The sequence below is a fragment of the Ovis aries genome, chromosome 1 (assembly GCF_016772045.2).
Source record: "Ovis aries strain OAR_USU_Benz2616 breed Rambouillet chromosome 1, ARS-UI_Ramb_v3.0, whole genome shotgun sequence".
NCBI classification, from domain to species: Eukaryota; Metazoa; Chordata; class Mammalia; order Artiodactyla; family Bovidae; genus Ovis; species Ovis aries.
Window position 1 is genome coordinate 265,277,125 of NC_056054.1, and position 25,030 is coordinate 265,302,154.

General features: G+C 49.7%; 5 protein-coding genes across 5 annotated transcripts in view; 2 read left to right on the forward strand and 3 right to left on the reverse strand.

The window, feature by feature from the left end:
- The window catches only part of TSPEAR (thrombospondin type laminin G domain and EAR repeats), a 171,454-nt gene that overhangs the window by 118,289 nt on the left and 28,135 nt on the right, over positions 1-25,030 (reverse strand). The window lies entirely within an intron of this gene.
- LOC114113903 (keratin-associated protein 10-12-like) lies at positions 2,428-3,360 on the forward strand. The gene is made up of 2 exons (XM_060406228.1): positions 2,428-2,815; positions 2,858-3,360. Exons 1-2 carry the CDS (start codon positions 2,429-2,431, stop codon positions 3,314-3,316), a joined length of 846 nt encoding a protein of 281 aa, XP_060262211.1. The 5' UTR covers position 2,428; the 3' UTR covers positions 3,317-3,360.
- On the reverse strand, positions 9,216-9,473 carry LOC114112920 (keratin-associated protein 12-1-like). Its single transcript, XM_027964082.1, has one exon. It carries the CDS (start codon positions 9,471-9,473, stop codon positions 9,216-9,218), a length of 258 nt encoding a protein of 85 aa, XP_027819883.1.
- LOC114113904 (keratin-associated protein 12-2) lies at positions 11,682-12,366 on the forward strand. Its single transcript, XM_027966630.3, has one exon. It carries the CDS (start codon positions 11,728-11,730, stop codon positions 12,100-12,102), a length of 375 nt encoding a protein of 124 aa, XP_027822431.1. The 5' UTR covers positions 11,682-11,727; the 3' UTR covers positions 12,103-12,366.
- LOC101104203 (keratin-associated protein 12-2-like) lies at positions 24,169-24,797 on the reverse strand. The gene has a single exon (XM_027966634.3). It carries the CDS (start codon positions 24,749-24,751, stop codon positions 24,407-24,409), a length of 345 nt encoding a protein of 114 aa, XP_027822435.1. The 5' UTR covers positions 24,752-24,797; the 3' UTR covers positions 24,169-24,406.

Below are 25,030 nucleotides of genomic sequence, written 5' to 3' on the forward strand. Positions count from 1 at the left end.
GCAAAAGAATGAAGTTGAACCCTATCATACACCATATACAAAAAACAACTCAAAATGCCTCAAAGATCTAATTGTAAGAGCTAAAACTACAACTTTTAGAAGAAAACATAAAGATAAATCTGCATGACCTTAGATTTGGCAACAGTTTCTTAGATATGACACCAAAAGCATAAGCAACAAATTTAAAAAAATAAGTTCAACTTCATCAAAATTAAAAAGTTGTATATATTGATGGATACCATCAAGAAAGCGAAAAGTTAGCCCACAGAATGGAAGAAAATATTTGCAAATCATAATTCTGATAAGGGTCTAACATTCAGGAAACATAAAGAACTACAACAACAAAAAGACAATCCAATTAAAAGTGGTCCCTGGGTTAGGAAAATCCCCTGGGAAAGGGAATGGCAACCCACTCCAGTACTTTTGCCTGAAAAATTCCATGGACAGAGGAGCCTGGTGGGCTACAGTCCATGGGGTCACAGAGAGTCGGACACAACTGAGCGACTTCACTTTCTTTTCTTTCTTTCTTTCAAAGCACTTTGATAGACACCTCTCTAAAGAAGATATACCAACAGCCAACAGCCAACAAGCCCATGAAAGGAAGCCCAGTATCAGCGGTCATTAGAGAAATGCAAATCAAAATCAAAAGGAGATGCCATTTCCAACTCACTAAGGCGGCTATAGTTTAAAGAAAAAAAAAAAAAACAGAAAATAACAAGTGTTGGCAAGTATGTGGAAACTACTAGTAGGAACGTAAAGTGTTGCACCTGAGTGAAAAACTTAACAGAGAGCCATCATATGACCCAGAAATTTCACCCCTAGGTATACACCCAGGAAACTAAAAAGCAATGTTCAAACAAAAACTTAAACAAAATGTTCAAAGCAGCATTAGCCACGTTAACCAAAAGGTGGAAATGACTGAAATGTCCATCAACTGATGAATGGATAAATAAAACGTGGTCTATCCATATAATGGAATATTATCCCTAAAAGAAATGAAGCAGTGACATGTGCTACAATGTGGATAACCCTTGAAAACATGCTGAGTGAAAAAAGTCAACAAAAAAGGTACATATTCTATGAGTCCATTTACATGAAATGTGCAGAATAAGCAACGTTGTAGAGACAGAGAGCAGATTAGTGATTGACAGGGGCTGGAAGGGACTGCTTAATAGTACAGGATATCCTTTTGGAGTGATGAAGAATGTTCTAGAACTGGGTGGTGGTCATGGCTGCACATGCGACTGTACTAAACATCACTGAATTGTACACTTCAAAATGGAGGAAATAGTAAATTTCATATTATGTGAAAAAAAAGCATGCCTGGTCTAAGAGTGAGCCCCCATGCACAGCAGCACTGGAAATGATCAGCTTTGTAAATCTTGGTTCATCTTACAGGTGGGACATTTATGTTTTAATTTGGGAAAATTTCATTATTGATATCAAGTAGTTTTTCATATGATTATTGAAAATAAGTGTTTTTAATTTTGTTCGATTATTTTATCTTATATTGTTTTGGTTTAATCACTTTAAAATTTTCACATTAACTTTTCATCTATCATGCAAATTGCAAATATTTTCTGGCAGTTCAATATTGTCAATTTGTACACAAAAAAAGATTCCCTTTGGATTTTTATTGAAATTACATCAGTGACAGAGTGTTCTTCAGTTTCTCCATACCACTTTCACCCATGCCTGTCTCAGGATTAAATCCTGATCCAAGACCTGCCTCTCAGGACAACTTACCATGGGCTCTGCGGGACTTGGTTTAGCACTCAAAGTTCAGTCCTTGGATCTGGTCATCCTAATGCGCCAGGGAGGCCCAGCATTACAGGAACAGTCTATCTCTTACTTAGGGGAGGGAAGATCCTCTCCTGTTCTCAAGCGCCATCTTCCTTGCTGACATGGGGACCACAGAAGTTCACAGAGTCCGTCAGTAAGGCACTGTCCTCTCCTGTTGCCTTTTCCCCCAAACAGATACCTCTGTCCTCTTCTCCCCAATCACAGGCCAGGCCAGCTAAGCCAGGTGAGGCCCTACACACACAGACTGGGCCCACACAGTGCGTGTCCTCATGGGCCTGGAGCTCTCACAAGGTGTCCACGCATATGACCTGCTTGGGAGAGGCCAAGGAGTCAGCCATGGGAAGCCTACATGTTTCCTCCAGGTGTCCTGTAGAGCCAGTCTCAGGCCAGAATCTGGCTGCCTGCCAGCAGTGACCCCAAGTTTTATGAGCTGAGCAAGGACATCTCATGATAGTGGAGTTGACCCAAATGAGAGTCCTCACAGGGCACCATACCAACCAGGAAGAGCAGGCGTGGAAGCCTCTGTTGGGACAACACACATACCCAGGAGGGGTATATAAGCCAGTAGTCTCAACACCTCACAACACATACTCACTCACACACACATACCTCCTCCAGCTCCACCATGGCCTTCTCTAACCTGTCTGCTTGCTCCAGCGACCTGAGCTACAGCAGCCGGATCTGCCTGCCTGGATCCTGTGACTCCTGCACCGGCTCCTCCTGGCAGGTGGACGACTGTCCAGAGAGCTGCTGCGAGCCCCCCTGCTGTGCCCCCAGCTGCTGCACCCCGGCCCCCCGCCTGACCCTCCTCTGCGCCCCAGTGAGCTGCGAGTCCCGCCCCTGCTGCCAGCCAGCCTGCAGCAGCTCCTGCCCGGCCTTGTGCTGCCAGCAGTCTAGCTGCCAGCCCTCCTGCCGCACCTCCTCCCCCTGCCAGCAAGACTGCTGTGAGCCCGTCTGCTGCAGGCCTGTCTGCTGTGAGCCCGTCTGCTGCAGGCCCGTCTGTTATACACCTGTCTGCTGCACACCTGTCTGCTGCAGGCCTGTCTGCTGTGAGACCTCCCCCTGCTCAACCTCCTCATGTTGCCAGCAGTCCAGCTGCCAGCCCTCCTGCTGCACCTCCTCCCCCTGCCAGCAGGCCTGCTGTGAGCCCGTCTGCTGCACACCTGTCTGCTGTACACCTGTCTGCTGCAGGCCCGTGTGCTGTGAGGCTTCCCCCTGCTCAGCCCCCTCATCCTGCTGCAGACCCTCCTCCTCCGTGTCCCTCCTCTGCCGCCCTGTGTGCCGCCCCGCCTGCTACGTGCCCACCTCCACCTGCCAGCCCAGCTGCTGCCGCCCGGCCTCCTCTGTGTCCCTCCTCTGCCACCGCGTGTGCCGCCCCGCCTGCTACGTGCCCGCCTCCACCTGCCAGCCCAGCTGCTGCCGCCCAGCCTCCTCCGTGTCCCTGCTCTGCCGGCCCGCATGCTCCCGCCCAGCCTGCTGCGTCCCTGCCTCGGCCCCGGAGCCCTGCTGCTGATTTGGCTGCCATGTCCCCTCAGGGCCAGCCAGGCTCCAGGGTCCCTCAACAGAGAGGCTCAGCTCAGAGATATTAGCCCTTAACCTCCCCCAGGACTTTAACCCCAGAAAGGACACCCACGGGCCGTCTCCTCTGTGTCACCAGGAATGACAGGGACTCCTCATCTTCCAGGGTCTTCTCAGCAATTGCTGCCAACGTCATCCTAGAGCCTAAACCCAGGCTGAATCATCACAGCGGGTCTGGTTCTCTGGGCCCCGCCCCTCCTCCAGGCCCCGCCCTTCTTCCAGGTCCCGCCCCCTCGGCTCCCAGACTCTCCTCCGCAGGACCTGCCCGCCTAGCTTGATAAACTCGGCTTCTTCACTTTACATGCTTCCTCATCCCATGTCCTCTCCTGATCTGAGTGTGGTGGGGGCAGGGGCTCCGGGGAGAGGAGCACACCACCCTCAGCACTCCAAACAGAACCTCACATGACCCTTCCTGGGAGAAGAGAACCAGGAAGGCCCCGGAGTTGGGACCTGGCAAGACAGGGCGCGGCCACCCTGTGCTTCAGGCCGAGGCTGCCTGTCCAGGCCTCCCCCACAAAGCCGAGGGGTGGCTGTGCACCCCGAAGTCAATCACGAGGCCTTGGAGGCCTGCCGCTCTGCAACCCAGCCACATTCCGCCTGTCCTCCGTGGCACTTGCTGCCCTCCCGAGGTGAGGTCCCGAGGACAGTGAATAGTGTTTCCTCAGCTCTGAATGCTGCTTATCAAAGGCGCACTGTGTCCATCCTGAAGGCTCCACTCAGATCCCCTCACAAGAACCCACCCTGGGGTCCCAGCTGCCATCCTTGCTTTGACCCCAGCATCCATGCCAGGCTGCTCCCAGCATATGATTGGGCCAGCAGGACAGAGGCTTCATGCTCCGACTATATGTCCACCTGCTGAGGCATTCTCAGAGCCGAGGGGAGAGCCAAGGCGCTGCCCACCAGGCCCTCCTTCCTTCCTGCTCCCCAGGCAGGGGAGTTTGGTCAACCTGGGCATGCCAAAGCCCTTCCCCATTCCGCTCCTCTTACTCTTCCCACAGGTATCCCCAAAATAAACTTCTAGCGAGTCTATCACATGCTGGCATTGGCTTCTTGGAGAACCCAAAATGACTCCTGCAGCCTCATTTCAGTGCAGAAAGAGGGGAGGGAGGGAGGGAGACAAGAGGAGGGGGAGGGCGGGATGGAGGAATGAGTGATTAAGCGATGGCCCAGCACCAGAGCTGCACCTTACATGAAAAATTCACACCAGCCTCTGCACACATGTGTGTCAGTCATTTCAGTCATGTCCAGCTCTTTGGAACCCCATAGACTGTGGCCCGCCAGGCTCCTCTGTCTATGGGATTCTCCAGGCAAGAATACTGGAGCAGGATGCCATGCCCTCCCTCCAGGGGATGTTTCTGACCCAGGGATCAAACCCATGTCTTCTGTGTCTCCTGCATGGCAGATGAAGTCTTTACCACTGAGTCACCACTGAAGCCCCACACCAGTCTCTGTTTGCCTTTAAATTACTTCAATCTATTCTGAGGAATTTCGGCAAAATTTTCACCTCAATTTGCATGCATCTCAGTCTAAATCTGTAATGAATTCATCTACTCATTTCTTGTGGACATCACCTTTTCCTGGCTCCTGGAAAGATCTTAGTGTCCTAAGATACAAAACAAAGACTTGTGCTAATAAGCCAACAAAGGAAATAATATGAAATCATAAACAGAATCAGTGAATCCAAAAAGAAAGCATAAAATGAGGAAAAGGGGTGGAAGAGCATGGGACAAATAGCATTATCACACTAAACATAGGTTGTCTGCATGCTCCAATTAAGATGGAGACTGGTTGACTGAGGTTGACCTAACTTTATGCTGACTATGAGAAGTGCACTTTAAATACAAAATGAAAATGGGTTAAAAGTAAAAAGTTGGAAAGAGATATATCATGTTAAGATTAATAAAAGAAAGCTGGGGCAGTTTTATCAATACCATAAAATATAGTTTCCAGATCAAAGACTATTGCCAGGGATGGAGAGGATCCTTTCATAAAGTAAAATAGTCACTCACTCCTAAATATTGATGCACCTAATAGTAGACCTTCAAAATGTATGAAGCAAATACTGATCGACCTGCAATGAGAAACAGACAAATTTACTCTTACAGTTTGAGATTTCAATAATCCTCTCTCAATAAGTTATAAAACATGGAGACAGAAGGTCAGGAAGGATATAGATTACTGAGTGGCTCAGGGGTGAAGAATCTGCTTGCAATGCAGGAGACACAGGTAGACATGGGTTCAACCCCTGGGTCAGGAAGATCCCCTGGAGAAAGAAATGGCAAAACACTCCAGTATTCTTGCCTGGGAAATCCCATGGACAGAGGAGACTGGTGGTCTACAGTCCAAGGGATTGCAGAGAGTCAGACATGACTTAGCGACTGAACATGAACATATTAACCAGTGAACTATTTGACATTGAAAAAACACTCCACCCCAACAAAAACCTTTCATTTTCAATCAAAGCAAAACATGTATCAAGAAAGTTCACATTTGTTAAGATAGACCATGTGGGGGCTATAAAGCCAGTCTCTGTAAATCTGAAAAGATTTGAATCACAAAACAGGTATTTTCTGACCACATTGGGATTAAATTAGAAACCCAGGAACAGAAAGATCTTGTAAAATCCCCAACTACTTAGAAATGAAATAGACTTCTAAATAAAACATAAATCAGGAAATGAAGAAAAAAGGAAATCAGGAAATATTTTGATGTGTATAAAAGTGAAAATACAACATATAAAAATTTGTGGGCTGTTGCTAAAGTGATGTTGAGTGGGGCATTTGTAGCACTGAATGTCCTTGTTAGAGAAGAAGAAAACTCTCAAATAAATGGCCTTGGCTTCCACCTTAAGAAACTAGAAGGCAAATTAAATTCAAAAGAGAAAAACAAAACCAAAGATCAGAGTAGAAAATCAATGGAGTGGAAAACAGAAAATAAAAGAGAAAATCAAATAAGCCAAAAGCCGTTTCCTTGTGAAAATGGATAAAATTGAATAATCTTTATCCACACTGACTAGCAAGCCAAACAGGGAAGATCCTAATCACCAATATCAAGAATGAGAGCTGTGACATCACTAGAGATCCTACAGATGTTGGAAGTATAATAAGGGAACATTATGAGTCACTTTATGCCCATAAATTTGACAAACTAACTGAAACAGATTAATTCCTTAGAAGACACAAACTATCAAAAATCACTCAAGAAGAAATATATAAACTGAATAGCCCTATATCGATCGGAGAAATTGGATTCATAGTTTTCCATAACCCACCTGCCCATTGATAGCTGAATGGTTAGCAAACTGAGAAAAATATACACCTTAGAGTCTTACTCTGTAGTAAAAAGGAGCAAATTATTGACACCACAGCCTGAGTGGATCTCAAGGGAGTTGTGTGGAGTGAATAAAGTCAGTCTCAAAAACTGACATTTTGTAAGATGCCAAAAAATGTTCCAACTACTATACAATTGCACTCATTTCATATGCTAGTAAGGTTATGGTCAAAATCCTTCAAGCTAGGCTTCAGCGGTACTTGAACAAGAACTTCCAGATGTACAAGGTAGATTTAGAAAAGGCGGAGGAACCTGAGACCAAATTGCTAACATTCATTGGATCATAGAGAAAGCAAGGAAATTCCAGAAAAACATCTACTTCTGCTTCATTGACTATGCTAAAGACTTTGATTGTGTAGTTCCCAACAAACTGTGGAAAATTCTTAGAGATGACCAGATCACCTTACCTGCCTGCTAAGAAACCTGTATGCAGATTAAGAGGTAATATTTTGAACCCAACATGGAACACCTGACTGGTTCAAAATTGGGCAAGAAATATCACAAGGCTGTATATTGTCACCCTGATTATTTAACTTATATGCAGAGTACATCATGTGAAATGCCTGGCTGGTTGAATCACAAGCTGGTATCAAGATTTCCAGGAGAAATATCAACAACCTCAGATATGCATACAATACCAGTCTAATTGCAGAAAATGAAGAGGAACTAAAGAGCCTCTTGATGAAGGTGAAAAAGGAGAGTGAAAAAGCTGGCTTAAAACTCAACATTCAAAAAACTAAGATCATGGCATTCGGTCCTGTCACTTCCATGCAAATAAACAGGGGAAAAGTAGAAGCAATGACAGATTTTACTTTCTCGGGCTCCAAAATCACTGTGGACAGTGACTGCAGACACAAAATTAAAAGACACTTGTCCTTGGGAGAAAAGCTGTGACAAACCTAGACAGTGTATTAAAAAGCAAAGACATCACCTTGCCCACAAAAGTCCATATGGTCAAAGCTATGATCTTCCCAGTAGTCAAGTACGACGTGAGAACTGGACCATACAAAAGGCAGAGTGCCGAAGAATTGATGCTTTTGAATTGTGGTGCTGGAGAAGACTCTTGAGAGTCCCTTGGACTGCAAAGAGATCAAACGAGTCCATCCTAAAGGAGATCAGTCCTGAATATTCATTGGAAGGACTGATGTTGAAGCTGAAACTCCAATACTTTGGCTACCTGATGCGAAGAACTGACTCACTGGAAAAGACCCTGATGCTGGGAAAGACTGACACCAGGAAGAGAAGGTGGTGGCAGAGGATAAGATGGTTAGGTAACATCACTGACTCAATGCATATGAATTTGAGCAAACTCCAGGAGATAGTAGAGGACAGAGGAGCTTGGCACGCTGCAGTCCATGGGGTGACAAAGAGCTGGACATGACTTAGCGACTAAATAACAACAATAAATAATACCCTTTAATAACATTCTCAATTTAACAAAAGAGTAGAGATACAGAAGAGATTAGTGGTAGCCAAGGGTTAGGGACGCGAGTGTGGGTGGATGTGGCTGTATTGGGGTAGAGGAAGGAGCCTTGTGGTGATGGTACAGTCCTGCCTCTCACTGTGGTGGTGTCTGTGTGAATAACAAACCCGAAGACGCTGCATGGAGCTACACACACACGTAAAATCGACGTGCTCTGGATGAGATCTGTGGGCTGTTAACTTCCCAGTCGTGCTCTGTGCTTGTTACCCAAGACGCTATCTTCGAGGGAAACTGGGTCAAAGTATACAGGAACTCCCTGTACTTTCTTTCTGGCAACTTCCTGGAAATCTATAATTATTTAAAAGTTGAATATTAAAAAAAAATAAAATTCCATCAAAAAGAGGCCCGGACAGCTTCACTGGTGAACTCTGTCGGTGTGACACAGACACCAGTGCATCCGAGAGGCTCAGCGCCCACCCTCTGGTGGGCCACCGAGGGAGACGCGGTGGCCCTGACCGCCCAGCACCTTCTCCTCACCCTAAACCAGGGAGCCATATAGTCACTGAGACCTCTGGGAACCTTCCTTCCTTCTCAGCGCTGTTCCGGAACATGGAGCCGAACGCCCCTCCCCATGTGGTGTGCCAGCAGGGGTGCGGTCCTGGCTGCCTCCCTAATTCCACAGATGGCCCATCTGCCCTCTGGGATGGCTCCAACCCAGTGTCCGGCCACCCCATATGTCCCCCCAGGTGTGGGTGTGGAAGACAAACTAACCAAGCACATCCCGACCTGGATGACTCAGTGAACATCGCACTCTGATGTTTATTAGACCTGTGATGCTGGAGCCCTCTGAGCCTGAACCAGCCAGTGCGGGCACCATGGGGATGACCCGGGCAGTGGCCGGGGGACACTGATGGGTGAGTCCCTCAGCCTAGCTGGTTGGGACCAGGCGGCCTTGCTGCCACGCAATCTAATTGGGTCTGGGAGGTGTGAGAAGGATGATGTGTGGGCCGCCTCGTGGGAGGTCAGAGAGCCCAGTGCTTCTGATCCCACACACAGGGGAGGGGTCCTGCAGGTCATGGGCTCAGAAGCAGGAAGGGGTGCTGCAAGGATCAGGTCTGCAGACCAGAGCAGGGCAGGGCTGGCAGCACCCAGAAGGCTGGCAGGAGGGGATCACACACATGATGTGCTTGCCATGCATGGGGACATACAGGACAGGCTTGCAGCTCAAAGGCACACAGCAGGATGCCTGGCAGGGGCTGGGCACAGAGCAAACGTCCTGGCAGGGGCTGGGTGCACAGCAGACTGGCTGACAGCTCACAGGGCAGCTGGTGTCACACATGATGGTTTGGGGCTGGGTGGGGTCGGGACAGAGGACAGGTCTGGTCTGGAGGCTCCCTTCCCAGGGTGCCCCTTATACCCAGGCTGAGGCATCCTGGCAATGAGGCACCAGGTATCTTCTTCGTGGCTGCCTGCTGTTTTTCCTCCTCCTCCCCCCGAGGGTCTCTTCCTGGAGCCTCCAGCTGCTGTGACTCAGTTCAGGAAGCTCCCTCAGCTGGAGGCTGACAGTGACCCAGTGGCCCTGGGATTTCTGAAATCAGAGCCTGGGTTGGATAGGGAAGGGCCGTCAGGCCAGGACTGGTCCCCCACATGGTGATTTTCAAGGTCTTCCCGCAATTTAACCACCCTGTCCTCTGTCCGCATGAGCACAATCACACTTGTTGCACCAGCACCTCCATTTGATTTGTGATCCAGAAGGTTCTCCCTCGGGGTGGGGCTCCTCACTGGGGGCTGTGGCCACGTTATTGCCATAATCATAACAACCAGGTTCCAGTTCATGCCAGGGCTGAGCTAAGCATTTAACATGGACTTTCTCATAACCAATCAGTTATCAACCCTGTCACCATTCAAGGGGCCAACAACACAGATATCCAGTCAGGAAGACCTGGAAGGTCCTGTAATGCACTGAAGCTGCTCGGTCTCACTCTGTAATCTGTGGTCTTTACATTGCTCCTAATGGAGTGGGATTTAGGTGTGGTGTATGATTCTTGGATCTGTAAATTGGAATTTTCCTAATCAGATTTGGGGGTTTTGTCCCTTATTTCTTCAAAACATCCTTAGGCTTCAGTGTCATTCTTTTCTTCTTCTGGGGTTGAAATTACTTGCATGTTAGCCTTTCTGATATGGTCTCAAAAACCCTCTTCATTTTTCTTATCTTTGTCCTTCTTCTTCAGATTGGATACTTTCTACTGACATGTCTTCAAGTTCACTGACTCTTTCTTCTTGCATAGCCCAGGTTGTGCTGACTGGTCCTCAGGCTCTATGATCTGAGTCTGTCCCCCTACACTGGTTCTCTGGCACCCCACACTCTGGGATTTCCCACTGCTCCTGGAATATTTCTGTTTCTGCAGCAAGGTCCTCACACCCCCTTCTTGCTGCCTATGCCTGGAGCACCCACCACCCCTGACCTTTCACTGCACCCACTGTCAGCTCAGCATCACCTCCTCCCAGAGGCCCCCAGATCACCCACCAGCACTCACTTCTCCACTGAACCTGCTTTCTTTTCTGGGCCTCAGCCCCCACCCCTCAGAATGATTCCATGCATTGATTTTTCATTCACTCATTTATCCATTGCCCTGGAGGGCTCATGAAGCTGGACGTTTCTACCCCAGCACACAGAATTATCTGCTGCCTGAGCAAATCAGTTCTTGCATGATTACAATAAGGCAGGAGTTGACAAACTTCCTGTAAAGGGCAGAGAGCAAGCATCTCAGGCTTTGTAGCTATGTGGTTTCACTCACAACAACTTAACATTGTAGGGAAAAGCAGCCTTAGATACACTAAATGCATGTGTGTGGCTGTGCACCAAAGAACTTCATTCACACACAGGCAACAAAACAGATTTTCCCCAGAGACTGAAGTTTGCAGGCTCCTGCTTCAATGTTTTCCTATGCAAAGTAAAAAAGCTTGAGGGCTTCCCTGGTGGCTCAGATGGTAAAGCATCTACCTGCAATGAGGGAGACCTGGGTTAGATCCCTGGGTTGGGAAGATCCCCTGGAGAAGGAAATGGCAACTCATTCCAGTACTCTTGCCTGAAAAATTCCATGGACTGAGGAGCCTGGTAGGCTACAGTCCATGGGGTCACAAAGAGTAGGACATGAATGAGCGACTTCACTTTCATTTTCACGTGCAAAGTAAAAGCTCAAAATATATGATGGCCTCAAAGTCTTCACTGACAGCATGAGATTAAAAGGAGTAAAAGGATACAGTACTTTTAGTCAATCTGGGGGTGCCCCGTGCACAATGATAACCTGGAGAAACACCGTGAATCCCATGGAAAGGCAAACTAGAATATCCTGTTTAGAGGAAGGAACTGGCCTCAAAGCCAAACTAATTTATGGAGGAGAACAGCCCAGAAAAGCGTGCCCCAGGATAATAAGATGTTGGGGAAACACAGTGGCAACAACCACAAGGAAGTCAACAGTTGCGTTTCTATGTTGCTGGGACGCCCACAGCCTGGGTATAAAAGCTGCCAAGAGAGGCAGCCTGCAGACATCACCAGCTCTCCTCCCAACACCACCCAGCCCCACGCCACCATGTGCCACACCAGCTGCTCCTCAGGCTTCCAGGCTGCCTGCGTGCCCAGCTCCTGCCAGCCATCCTGCAGCACGCCCAGTCCCTGCCACACGTCCTGTTTCACGTCCAGCCTCTGCCAACCAACCTGCAGCACGTCCAGCCCCTGCCAGGCGACCTGCGTGCCCGTGAGTTACAGGCCAGCCATATGTCTGCCAGTGACCTACAAGCCCACCCTGTGTGTGACTCCTTCCTGCCAGTCCTCTGCGTGCCTGCCCGTGAGCTACAGGCCGGCCGTGCTGGTGGCCCCCTCCTGCCAGTCCTCCGGGTGCTACCAGCCCTCTCGCCCCACCCTCGTCTACAGACCCATCTCCTGTAGCACCCCTTCCTGCTTGTGATCACAAGCCTCCTCCCAGCTGCTCCCAATGCAGACGGGGTCACTCCTGCACCCCTCCCAACATGAGTCCTCAGTGGGCCTCCAGGTTCTGAATGTGGCAGATGAGAAGCATGATCGACCAACCTCTGAACCTGGGTGAGAACGTGGCAGGATGATCTGGACCCTTCTGTGAACTGGTGCATCCACCCCTACCCAGAGGAAGCCCTGGTTCCCAGGGTCCTTCTCTGTCTCCAGCAGGAAACCACACCCTATGTGAGCCAAATACAAATAAACCATTGTACTCAACGCACCCTGACCCCCTGTTTTATCTTCACATATTTTGAAGTTTTCTTCTTGAAAGTGTATACAAATCATAAGTACAGAGGACTCTCCTCAAAGAGCCCTCTTGACAGCTCAGCTGAAGGTGGAGGGTCCTTGGTGGGTGGAGGGTGGGGAAGGTATTGTAAGGCCGGACCCCGGGGTCATGATGGGCTGCCCCTCCTCTCTCCCGCTGGCGGGGGAGGTCCCTAACGGAAGGAGCCTCCCAGATCCCCGGGACCAATGACAGCACACTTCGCCAGCTAAAGCCACCCCACCCCAACCACGTAGAAGGACCTGTGAGCCTGGGACGCCTCAGCCTGGCGGCCTGTCTGAACCGCTGTCCATTAACCGTACTTTTTTTGGGCGATCTAGCCTGACCATCCCCCACAACGAATGCATATAAACCACTCCCCAGCAGAGTCCAGGTGCGGACTTCCTCGACCTGCCTCGTTTGGGTCCGGGAACCCCGCCCGGGAGCGCTTCCCCATTAAAAGCTTGTTAGACACTCTTTTGATGTCCTGGTCGTCTTTTACCTAACAGGTATGTCCCCACATCAGCCATTCGAGACTCACTTTGGGGGAGGGGTAGGACTTCCCCTACCTCTGAGTGGCGGGTGGGAAACAGGCCCAGACCCAGCTCTGACCTGGTGCCTAAAGGATGACCACACAGGGAGACCAGAAGGCTCACACAAACCCACCACACACACAAAGGGGAGTCTGGCCATCCCAGGGAGAGGAGACAGATCTGAGAAAGCCTCACCCCTCAGGCCCAGGCACACAGGGCCTGCCAGGGTTGACCTTGGGCCAAGACCAGAGAGCCCCACTTTCCTCCTGGCTCCAGCCTGGCCAGCATAGCTGCCTGAGCAGCATCAGTCTCCAGCAGGGAAAGGCAGACAGATGTAGAGGTCACTTCTTGTGATAGGCATGCAGGGGCAGCTAAAGAATGTAGGGCAGAGCAAAAATACTGTGTCCATAGCCCCGGTCCTAAGCATAAGATGCTGACAACCGCACAAGGAATCTGAAGTCACTGGTACCTGGAAGGTCCTCAGAAAGCACCAAAACCCAAACCACGGTCAACATCTGAGCAGGTTGATTCAAATGTCCCCACACACTGATGACCTGACACCTATTCCCGGGAAGAAACACAGCTTGTGTCCATTCAAATTAACGCATCTGAGGTTGACAAACCTTACTGCTAAGTCACTTCAGTCGTGTCCGACTCTGTGCGACACCATAGACGGCAGCCCACCAGGCTCCCCCGTCCCTGGAAGTCTCCAGGCAAGAACACTGGAGTGGGTTGCCATTTCCTTCTCCAATACTTAGAAGACATTCAAAAAAGCAGTGAAAAATCAATTCATTGGCAAGAGACAAAGCAGTCAATACAACTAGATTCAAAGTGACCCAGATGCTGCAGTCGTGACACTGGAATTTAAAATTAAATGTGACTAATATGTTAAAGGGTTGAGTGTAAAACAAGGACCACACATATGAACAGAGGGGGGATTGCTGCAGAGAGATGGAAAATAGAGGAAAGGGTCAAAAGAAAAGTATAGAAATAAAAATACAACATCAAAGATGAATTCCTTCCATGGGCTCTTGCGTAGACCTGACACAGTCAAGCGCGGAAATGCTGAACTTGAAGATGGGAAAGTAGAAACTACCATATTCAAAAGCAAAGAGCAAGACGGTGGGGGTGGGGATCAGAACAGGACATCACAGATTCTGGGGCAATATCAAACTATCACTGATGCATGTCACTAGAGTCCAAAGAGAGAAAAGGCATAGGACTTATCTCTTCACAGAAGAAATATTTGAAGAAATCATATCTGAGAAATTTTCTAAAGGCGATGAAAGACATAAGCCTAGAAACACCAGAGCACCTCATGTGGGATAAGGGTCTTCTCCCAACCCCAGCCCTGACCAAAAAAATGACCTGCATACATCATATTAAAATAGCAGCTGTCATTAAAAAGAATACATTTGCATCAGTTCTAATGAGATGGATGAAACTGGAGCCGATTATACAGAGTGAAGTAAGCCAGAAAGAAAAACACCAATACAGTATACTGACACATATATATGGAATTTAGAAAGATGGTGATGATGACCCTGTATGCGAGACAGCAAAAGAGACACAGACGTATAGAACGGACTTTTGGACTCTGAGGGAGAGGGAGAGGGTGGGATGATTTGGGAGAATGGCATTGAAACATGTATACTATCAGGTAAGAAATGAAGTGCCAGTCTATGTTCAATACAGGATACAGGATGCTTGGGGCTGGTGCATGGGGATGATCCAGAGAGATGATATGGGGTGGGAGGTGGGAGGGGGATTCAGGATTGGGAGCTTGTATATACCCATGGTGGATTCATGTCAATGTATGGCAAAACCAATACAGTATTGTAAAGTAAAATGAAGTAAAAATTAAAAAAAAATTTTAATAAAAAATAAAAATAAAATAAAATAGTGGCTGTCAAAAAAAAAAAAAGAGGAAATGTTGAAAGCACTCATATGGGAAATACATGCCATGTACAGAAGAGTAAAAATAAGAATGACATCAGAGTTCTAATTATAAATTCGACAATCCAAAAGGCAATGGAATGACATCTATAAAATACTAAAAGGAAAATTTGTCAGCCCACAAAACTGGGAAATACTTTCAAAATTGAAAGTGAAATAAACACTCTCTTAGGTAAACAAAAAATGAGAGAGATCAGCAGATGATAGGTGCTATAGGAAATATTAAGAAAATTTCTTCAGCTCAAGGAGTATGACAGCATAGAGAAACTTGGGCCTACACAAGGAAAAGAGTGGCCCGAGAAATGATTTTCAAGAGAAGATAAATGTAAAAATCATTATTAGATAGTTGTCTAGAGCAACTATAGCAATAGTGCACTGTGGGATTCTTAATAAATGGAAAAGTAAAATATGACAATAACACAAGGATTTGAAAGGGAAATGGAAGTGCGGGGCTGTGGAATCCTGACAGCACGGATGCAATGGCAGCAGATTGTCTGGAAGCAGACTGGGTTCTGTTAAAGGCGTATAGTATAAACTCTAGGTCAAGCAGTTTCCAAAAGATGTATAAGTGATGAGCTGAAAGTAGAGATGAAACAGAATAATTAAAAATATTAGAGCTAAAAAGAAGGAAATGAGGGGAAAGAACAGATGGGACAAATCGAACGCAACTAGCAAGACGGTGTTCTACCTTTAAAAACAGTAACAATTACATTAAATGCAAAATGTTTAAACGTCAAAATCAAAAGACAGAGATTTTCAAACTGGATCAAAGAGCAGTACCCAACCGTAAGCTATCTATCCGAAATCCCACACAGTGCTCAGTTTCCTCCCTCTCAATGGTGTCCAGCTGGTCTGTCCTCCCCAGGGGCTACAGAGCCGTGCAGGCAGGAGCCACCCAGGGTTCTCCCCTCCTTCCCAACAACGGGTCCCCACACCGGCAGGCAGGATGCCCAGATGTCCCCACAGCAAGAGGCCCAGTGGGGACTTGAGCAGAAGGGCTGAGCAACATGCCCCAGCCCCATGCACAGCACACACAGACGCCCCAGGGCATGTGAGTGCTGGTGCCCACCAGCGACACCCAGGGACTGGCAGGACAGGTACACCGGGACCCTGACTCCTCAGGCAGTTTGCCTACCTCAAACCACCAGTAGGGCCCAGTGGCCAGCACCGCACAAAGCCTGCCCAGCACGAGCCCTGCCCAGCACAAGCACGGCCATCCCACCCCGGAGACTGCAGGCTGTCCTTGTTGGACTGGCTTCATGGGGCCCCCGGCACACAGACAGGACAGTGCAAGCAGGATCAACAGCACAAAGAGGGGCCGCGTTGCCGGGACGCACGTCCCGGGTAATAAAGGCTGCTGGGGAGGGACCCGCAGACCAGACCAGCAGCCCCACCACCATGTGCTGCGTCGGCTCACCCGCCGGCTGTGGTGCCCTGGGCTGCGCCCCCATCTGCTGCCCACCCCTGGTGTGTGGGGGTGCCTGCGAACCCCCCAACCCCAGCGGGTCTCTGCTGTGCTATCCCAGTGACTGCGCGGTCACATCCTGCCAGCCGCTCTGCAACCCTCATTGCGCGTGCAGCCCCGCCTGCTGCATTCCTGTGACCTGCCAGACCACGGCGTGCCAGGCCCACTCCTGCACCACCTGCTTCTGCGTGCCTGCCTTGCTCTGTATCCCCGCCTGCTGCTGACGTTACAGTGGGTGAAGCCGTGGCTCCTGATCCTGGAAGCTGAGCTGTCCATCAAAGGTCTTCACCCTCTGGTTCTGCCCTTCGCGGGAACAAGCTCTCCAGGCCCCACAACTGGCTGATCATCAAAGACCCTACCCGCTCCTGCTGGGTTGCTGAACCAGGAGCCCACCCCACTGGCTGGTTAATAAACTCATCCACCTAGTTCCCTCTCCTCGGAAATGGTCAGGAGCCCATGCCCCGGGGCCGGGAGGGCAGTTTGTGTGTGCAAAGAGGCTAGGGGGCAGGGCTGGGGACTGGCCTGTCCTCGTGAGGATGTCCCGAGGGGGGCCCAAGCTTGGTGCTGACCTCTGTCCTCCCTGCCCTCATGGTCCTGCCTGCAGCCTGCGAGGCCAGCCAAGCACCACACTGCCCTTGGTCATGAGCCAGGGGATGCTTGGCCACTCCCGTGAAGAGCCCTGACCAGGTGGTCTAGCGCCAGGACAGAAGGGGTGTGGTGACAGCCTCCCCCAGCCCATTCCAGCCACTGCCTGGCCCTCAGCAGGGGGAAGCAGCACCCGGGGTATCCAGCCAGCGTGCTGACCACCATGACGCCTAGCCAAGGGAGCTCCTGGTCATGGATGCTCGGGGATGGAGAGGAGCGGGGCCGTAGGCCCTGCCCTCACGTCCACCTCCACACCCGCTGAGGGGGCCCAGGCGGGCAGCCTTGAGTCGCTGCAGTGGAGTCCTGGCCATGGTGCGTGAGGCGACCCTCAGATGGCCACGTGGGTCAGCGTGAGTGTGCAGCAACGCCTGCGCTCCTGCCGGGCCCCACCATCTGCCGTCCTCCCCTCCCTCACGTGACGTGTGTAGCCTGGTGTGGTGGTCTGTGCGCGGGCTGGAAAAGAATTCCCAGATATGAGACAGATGAGAGGAGAATAGAGTTTATTAGAGTGGGAGACGCAGCTGAAGCGGGGGCCAGCTCATAAGAGAGCCAACTTCAAAAGTGAAGACTTGGTCAGCTAAAATATAATTCTGGCATTGCATTTAATGGCATGGACAATCGTCCTCACAAACCGCATAATCCTTTTTCCCCTTGTAACTTCTCTTCAGACAATTTTAATTTAGCTTCATGTACCTTACAGTAGGCAGAGAGGAGGATCCAGCCTGCCACCCAGCATGGCACATTCTGATCCTTTCTAAACTGGCGCTAGCCACAAACATTCAATAACTTCTAAAGGTTCAGTCTACTTTAATGTAAGGTTCCAATTCTCACACAATCCAGTGAATATGTCCCATTCATTAGCTAATAAGCAATACAGTGGATCGTCCCATCCAGGAATAAAAGCTTCATCCACTTTAAACTCTTTCTTCTTAAAGACTGGCATTTTGTTTCATGAATTCTGCTCACAGTGCCAATTCAATGTTTCACCTAAACTTTTAACTTTGGTTTCAGGTTCAAAGGATTCATTAACAAAAGAAATCACTCGTTATACACAAACAATATTTAGCAGAGAATTACCAATATTTAATAGAGGATTATCTAACTTACTTTCAATACACAAACATTAAAAGATCAGAGCAATAGAGACAGTAGAGGAAGGTAACCCACATACGTCACCTAACTGGGCCAGCCAACATCCAGCCTCAAACAGTGCTGGGAAGTCCCATGTAACAGCAATCTGGAGTCCCACTGGGGAAAAGGTCCTGAGCAGCATGCCTGCTCCATAGGTGAGACTTCAAAATTGCAGTTTTGGGGATTCCCACTTATAATTCCAGGCCACAGACTGATACCATTGTCAGTTTGTGAGCAAATCGCAGCTCTGGTTTTATGTTTTTTTACAATGCTGCTTGTTTTATCTTGTGAGTCTTAGGATGCTGCTAAACCCCAAGTGTGGTTGGCCAGACCTCCTCCACAGGCTCAAGAATTCCAAGACCTGCTCCCTAAGTTATCTGTAGTGCCTCTCAGCTTTCACTCGTGAGCAGGCACATATTCAGGGCAGTGTCCAGACAGGAAAGGAGCAAGGCTGGAGGCCTGCCTGCTCTCCTTTCTTGTCTCTGAAACCCGGACAAGACCACTTCCATTTAATTCCCCTAATACCTAGGGGGCTCAGTACCCCATCACCCGTGCCTGGCAGGGATTATACCACATCTACAAGACACTGTCTCCTGGTAGCCACATGCCTGCCTATCACATCAGTGTTCCCATCTGTAAGGCGGGTCTTTACTGATTCAGGAGTGCTCCGTGAGACATGGTTTACAATGAGCTGCACCTGGCCCCAGCACACACCTCCCTGAAGCCCCCAGCCCACTGGGCAGCGTTAACACAATTGAGAACCTGAGTGTGAGCTCACAGCCCCCAACCCAGTGCGTGTGGACACATGTCCACACACCAAGGCCGGCAGACACAACAGATGTCCCCAGAACTTCATGATGTGGGTTCTTATCCACAGACTTGTAAGCAAGCGTGCTTTAACATCCAAGGAACCAAAACATGGGATAAAAAACATGAGAAAGGAATCAGATACTATTTTTTAAAACAGATGTATCTGAGAGAATCAAAGACAACCGCTAAAGCCAAAACATATAAAAATCATTGCAATAAAAGCCCGCAGCCTGGGCGGGATGGCAAGGTGGGGAGACCAGTGCACACAAACCAGACCCTGACCTAAAAAATTACATAAAACTAAGACATTTATTGAAAAAATGACAAGCAGCCAGCAGACCTGGGAGATAGAGAAGGGTCAGTACTCCACATGGTTCTCCAGAGAGAAGCGAGGAGAGGCAACACTCAGGGACAGAGGCCAGATTCCAGAAATGAAAGCACACTGTTATGAAGAAATCCACATGGTGAAAACAGACAGCACTCAGGTCAGCGAGCATCCACAGCACCAGAGAGAGGGGCTGGGGCCTGGGGCCTTCGCTGCGGGGCCTGCATCTGGACAAACGTCATCTCCAGCTACAGATACCAAGAAACGAGAGGGAAAGTAACTGCTTGCGCGTGCAGTTGGGACAGATGGTGGACAAAAGATACAAAAAGACCAAAAACCCAACTGCCACTTCCAAGGTGTCAGGAGCAAAGGCAGGGTCCTGCTCACACCCCCTGCACACAACACCAAGAAGCGGGTGGGCAGACCACCCAGGACCCCTCTCTGGCCTGACCCTTGGACCTGCCACCGCCCTCACCCATTTAAGGAACCAGCTCACACGCCTCCTCGGGGAGCGAGCAGGGCACCCGTCACTTGTTCTCCCCCCCTCCACTGCAGCACGAGCCCCAGTAAAGCCCCGCCTGAATTTCTCACCCCACCTGTCATCAGTTCCTACTGACGGAGATGGCCCAGCACCTGGCTGGTCACAAAAGGAGCAGGTTGGCCAGAGAGGACAATGAAGAGGGGACTTCTCAGCAGTGACAGAACCTGGCAGATTCCAAGGAAGAAAGACAACGCCTCCAACACAGAAAAGACACACCTCTTCTCAGAACACGGCAGAGTGAGCAGACCAACAGCATTCAAGGGTAATGTATTCAAAATCTGAAATTTTTCGATTACTTTTCTCTAGCTTCAGATGAATCTTGCTGAAATGAGACTTTGTTAACTAATAGTTCAGGTACATTTCGTCTCAAAGAATTTCCAGTTTCATGAGAAAATGTCACAGTGGCCTACAAAAAATTGTGTGCAGTGTATAAATACATGTGAATCTTCTACATCCGTCAAAGAATTTCAGCTAGATACCCCCTAAAATGGTATTTATCACAAGATGATACCCCTTTACAACAGGCCAGAAACTGACTTTACTGTCACTTTGAAACAAGGGACTGACATTTCCCTTTTGACTTTTCTCCTCTGTATGACATATTGAAAATATCTGCGCTGTTTTCTGAAGCTTGTCTATGAACAGTATCATGAAAAAGTAGTTAAAATCATTCAATATATGCATAGAAAAATCAGGGGCAGAAATTAAACAGAAACAGTTATCCACAGAGACCGACAAGGTCAAAAGATGGTTCTCTGAAAAGGTAAATGTTTGGCTTGTGGAACTGGCTGGCAGAATAAAACGGAAGGCACAATAAAGGCCCCTAGGATATTGGGACCGAAAATTATGCCAGAACTACAAGAATAAGAAATAAGTTTAAAATAATCATTGGCTATTTCAACAATTTTGTCCCAATAAATTCTCTGAAGATACTAAAACTTACTATGATGAATTTATTAGAAACGTAAATAACATTTAGGCCCTAAAGAAACTGAACCAGGATTTAGAATCTACCTGCCAAGACCATACCACAGATGATCTAGGAATAAATGTCTCCAAAGTGACACAAAGTCACCTTGGACAGTGGAATATCATATAGCCCTGAACAGATGCCAAGAGCTGGCGTATCTGCAAGGATAAGTTACTCCAATGTAACGTGGAGGGGGAAAGCAAGTTACAAAAAGATACACAGCGTATGACAACATCTGATCTTTAAGCCATACCAAGGATCTAATGTATTGTCTCAGGCCCTGGATGAAGAAATGTACTGGGGAGAGAAACCCCAAGTTCACATGGGGGTTCCTAGGGGGAGAGCCAGGGAAGGTGCTTCAAAGGCAGTAAAACCCGTTTCCCGGCTGCGGCTCTGCTGGCATCTTCATCTCGCCCACAGCCCACCCAGCAACAAAGCTACGGCCCCTGCCGTGCCCCCCACACCATCCTCACCCTCTCAGTGAGCGTCACAGGAACTACCATAGGCTAGCTCAACCACCCGCAGAGCCAGTCCATCACGTGTGTGTGCACCCCTGTGTGTGTGTGCACGTGTGTGTGGCTGGAGTTGGTGAAGGCACGCACACACGAGCAGGGCACTTCTCGACAGACATGCTCAAGGGACACTGACACAAAGAAGAAAACAGTGAATATTTGCAGCATTTGTGGGAGGAGCACACACATGTGGTCCAGATGGAGACGGGCCAGAGGAACCGCCTGCAGTAACAACCTGGAGCCAGGAGAGGTCGACAGACGAAGGCGCCGAGACAGGGCTCCGCGGGGAAGCTGGGGCTCACATCTCCATCCCCGCGTGCACCCCTGAGACAGGAAACCCGGGGGCCATAGTTCTGAGTCTCCCTCTTTGTCACACAGGTTCTGAATCCCTTATCATAATCCCTCGTATGTTCTCACAGCTCTTTACCTTGGCTTTTCATTATATGAGGTTCTTACCATGTGGCCTGTTTGCTAACATTTTCTAAGACTCTGTGGCAAGCATTATGCCCAAAGCTCACATATGTTATTTTTAATCTCTTCTACAACTCTGCAAGGTAGCTCCCTTCTTGAGATGAGGGAAAGTCAGTTCAGAACCGATAAAGAACTTGCCCCAGCTGAGACTGAAGCCCACACTTGTCTGCCTCCACAGGCCACACGAGCTCAGCCGTGCTGTAAGCTCCGCCAGCGGCCTGGAAAGTAAAGCCCAGACTAACCTGAAAGCAGAGAGCCGGTTCTGCTTCTGCAGGCAAGGCGGGCTGTGGAGGCCGCGATGGCCATAAGACCCGCGGTGCGCGGTGCGCAGCGCGCAGCAAGCCCGCACCGTGGGGGGAGGGGGCGGGCGCCCTGTGCTGCCTGCGGGTGCGTGCGTGAGTGTGCGTGTGCACGTGTGTGCGTGCCCTACGCGTGTTTACACTGCGTGTGGGCACATGCGTCGGTGTATATGGCGAGTGGGAGCACTTACGCGTGTGTTTGTGTGTGTGCGCTGCATATGGCACCCCACTCCAGTACTCTTGCCTGAAAAATCCCATGGACAGAGGAGCCTGGTGGGCTACAGTCCATGGGGTCGCAAAGAGTCGGACACGACTGAGCGACTTCACTTCTGCTGCAGAGTGTACCCTGTGGGCGTGCGCATGCATATGAGAGTATAAGGCCAAGCTGACTGGTTCCATTTCTGGCTCAGTTTTACCCAAAGTCCTTGAAATGTAAACAATAGGAGTATGTTCCAGATCACCTGGACAGATCAGCTCTATCATCTGCCTCCAGGACATAAATTAAAAGGTTGGAAATCCGGCTGTCAGCAGTGAGACAGCCCCAGGAGGGACTGTGTCCTCTTGCCTGTGGGCAGGGATGGCCACCACACTTAACAGTGAGCAAAGGAAGCTCAGAACGGGGCAAGGCTCTCTCTACAATTGGAAACGAAGAAGAGACCACAGCCAGTCACCATGGTGCTTGTGTGTCTCAAACCACACTCATCTCACCATCTTAGAAAAGCTCCCAGGAAAATCCGTTACAAAATAAACCCCCAGAAACAAAAGGCATGGAATTTAGGTTGCTTCAGAGCACGTGGCAGGGAGTCAATTTTCCTACACCTCCAGCTAGGTGAAGCTGCTCCCGCTGTGCACACCAGTTCCCTGCCCGGCACTATCCTGCAGGGCTGGCCTCTGCCCTGTGCTATCATTCTCTCTGCTGAGCACCTTTCTCAGGGTGGAGCTTGGCTTGGCCTAAACAGAAAAGTCACAGATGCCAACAGGAGGAGGAGGAGCAAGGACAGTCCACAGCCACGTCCTCCCGCCCACTGCCCACTCGGCCCCTGCACGCCAGCCCTCCACTGGAGTAGGTCTAACCTGAAATAGTCCCACGAGCAGACAGCGGGGAGGGGTCTAGACCGATAAACCACATGGCACAGGCCTGTGGAGGAAACCTAGCTATGCCACAAAGAGTGAAAAAAGTAAGTTCCAGAAGATTACATTTGGGACAGCGCCCTTCCAACATCGTGGGAAACCAGCAAATCAGAAATTCTACCTTTCAAGAATACAGAGATGTGGATCCACTCTATGATGTTGAAGGTAATGGAATAATAACCATACGTTTCTAGCTGAAACGTACCCAAGAAGTTAGGGGTAAATCACTGATGTTCTACTTTCCATGTTAGGTAGGACATTCATGAGGTTTATTATAAGAACCAATACTTGATCATTAATTATCAGTTTAAAATGTGTGATATGTGGGCCAGGGATGAAGTGAGACATGAGCCGCAAACTAGAGCAATTCTAATTCTGTGAACCTGACTCCAGATGAGTCAAAGCTGCCCCAATGGACTTGACTCTGTGATTCAGGAAGCGGGATGACTTCCAACAAGATGAGAAGCTGCCTCTCCCTGAGGCAGGGCATGATGGATGCCAGAAACAAGGCAAGTCGCTGCCCGGGCCCCGTGCACTCAGACCTCACTGGCCACTCCCTCCACCCAAAACCTCCCACCTTCCCATGAGCCGCTGGGGACAGGGATCACTGAAGACATGATCAGCCTTAAATTCTTGGTAACAGCCTGGTGGTGACTGTAGTTGCTCAGTTGTGTCCAACTCTTTGCGACCCCATGGACTGAAGCCCACCAGACTCCTCTGTCCATGGGATTTCCCAGGCAAGTAGAGTGGAGTGGGTTGTCACCAGGGGAGCTTCCCAACCCAGGGATCGAACCTGGGTCTCCTGCTTTGCAGGCAGATTCTTTAGCCCTGGAGCCACCAGGGAAGCCCTGGTAATAGCCTAGCTAGCCAGAAAACAGAAACGAAAAACAGCTAGGAAGAGACTGTTGCATGGGGAAAGCACAGTTTATTCGGCTCACGTGGGGTGTGGTTTCCTGCTGGAGACAGAGAAGGACCCTGGGAACCAGGGCTTCCTGGGGGGAATGCAGCAGTTCACAGAAGGGTCCAGATCATCCAGCCATGTTCTTGCCCGGGTTCAGAGGTCGGTTTAGTGTGGCTTTTTTCATCTGCCACGTGCAGAACTTGGAGGCCCACTGAAGACTTGTACTGGGAGGGACGCAGGAGTGACCCCGTCTGCACTGGGAGCAGCTGGGAGGAGGCTCGTGATCACAAGCAGGAAGGGGTGCTACAGGAGACGGGTCTATAGACCAGGGTGGGGCGGGAGGGCTGGTAGCACCCGGAGGACTGGCAGGAGGGGGCCACCAGCACGGCCGGCCTGTAGCTCACAGGCAGGCACACAGCCGGCTTAAAACTCACAGGCACATACACAGCAGGCCTGCAGCTCACAGGCAGGCGCACAGAGGACTGGCAGGAAGGAGTCACATACACGGCTGGCCTGCAGCTCACTGGCAGACAGAACGGCTGGCAGGGGCTGGACATGCTGCAGGATGGCTGGCAGGAGCTGGGCACACAGGCAGCCTGGCAGCCTGAGGAGAAGCTGGTGTGGCACATGGTGATGTGGGGCTGGCTGGTGTCGGGAGGAAGGTGGGTGATGTCTGCAGGTTGCCTCCCTGGACGGCCTTTATACCCAGGCCGTGGGCGTCTGGACAACACAGACGCGACTGTTGTCTTCCTTGTTTTGCCTCTTCCGGGCTATCTCCCAAGACATACTTTTCTGTTGTAGATTTTTTTAGTTGCTTGTTTGGCTTTTACTTACCTTCATGACTAATTGCCCCTCTTCAAGCTCTTGTTCACTTGGCATCCTGCCTGAGTGCCTTCCTGGCTCTGTCT

Coding starts and splice junctions, on each gene's coding strand:
- LOC114113903 (XM_060406228.1), top strand. CDS start 2,429: ATGGCCTTCTCTAACCTGTCTGCTTGCTCCAGCGACCTGAGCTACAGC. Junction 2,816..2,857: donor GGCCCGTCTGTTATACACCT/GTCTGCTGCACA, acceptor GTCTGCTGTGAG/ACCTCCCCCTGCTCAACCTC.
- LOC101104203 (XM_027966634.3), bottom strand. CDS start 24,751: ATGTGCCACACCAGCTTCTCCTCAGGCTGCCAGGCTGCCTGTGTGCCC.
- LOC114112920 (XM_027964082.1), bottom strand. CDS start 9,473: ATGTGTGACACCAGCTGCCCTGTGAGCTGTCAGCCAGTCTGCTGTGCA.
- LOC114113904 (XM_027966630.3), top strand. CDS start 11,728: ATGTGCCACACCAGCTGCTCCTCAGGCTTCCAGGCTGCCTGCGTGCCC.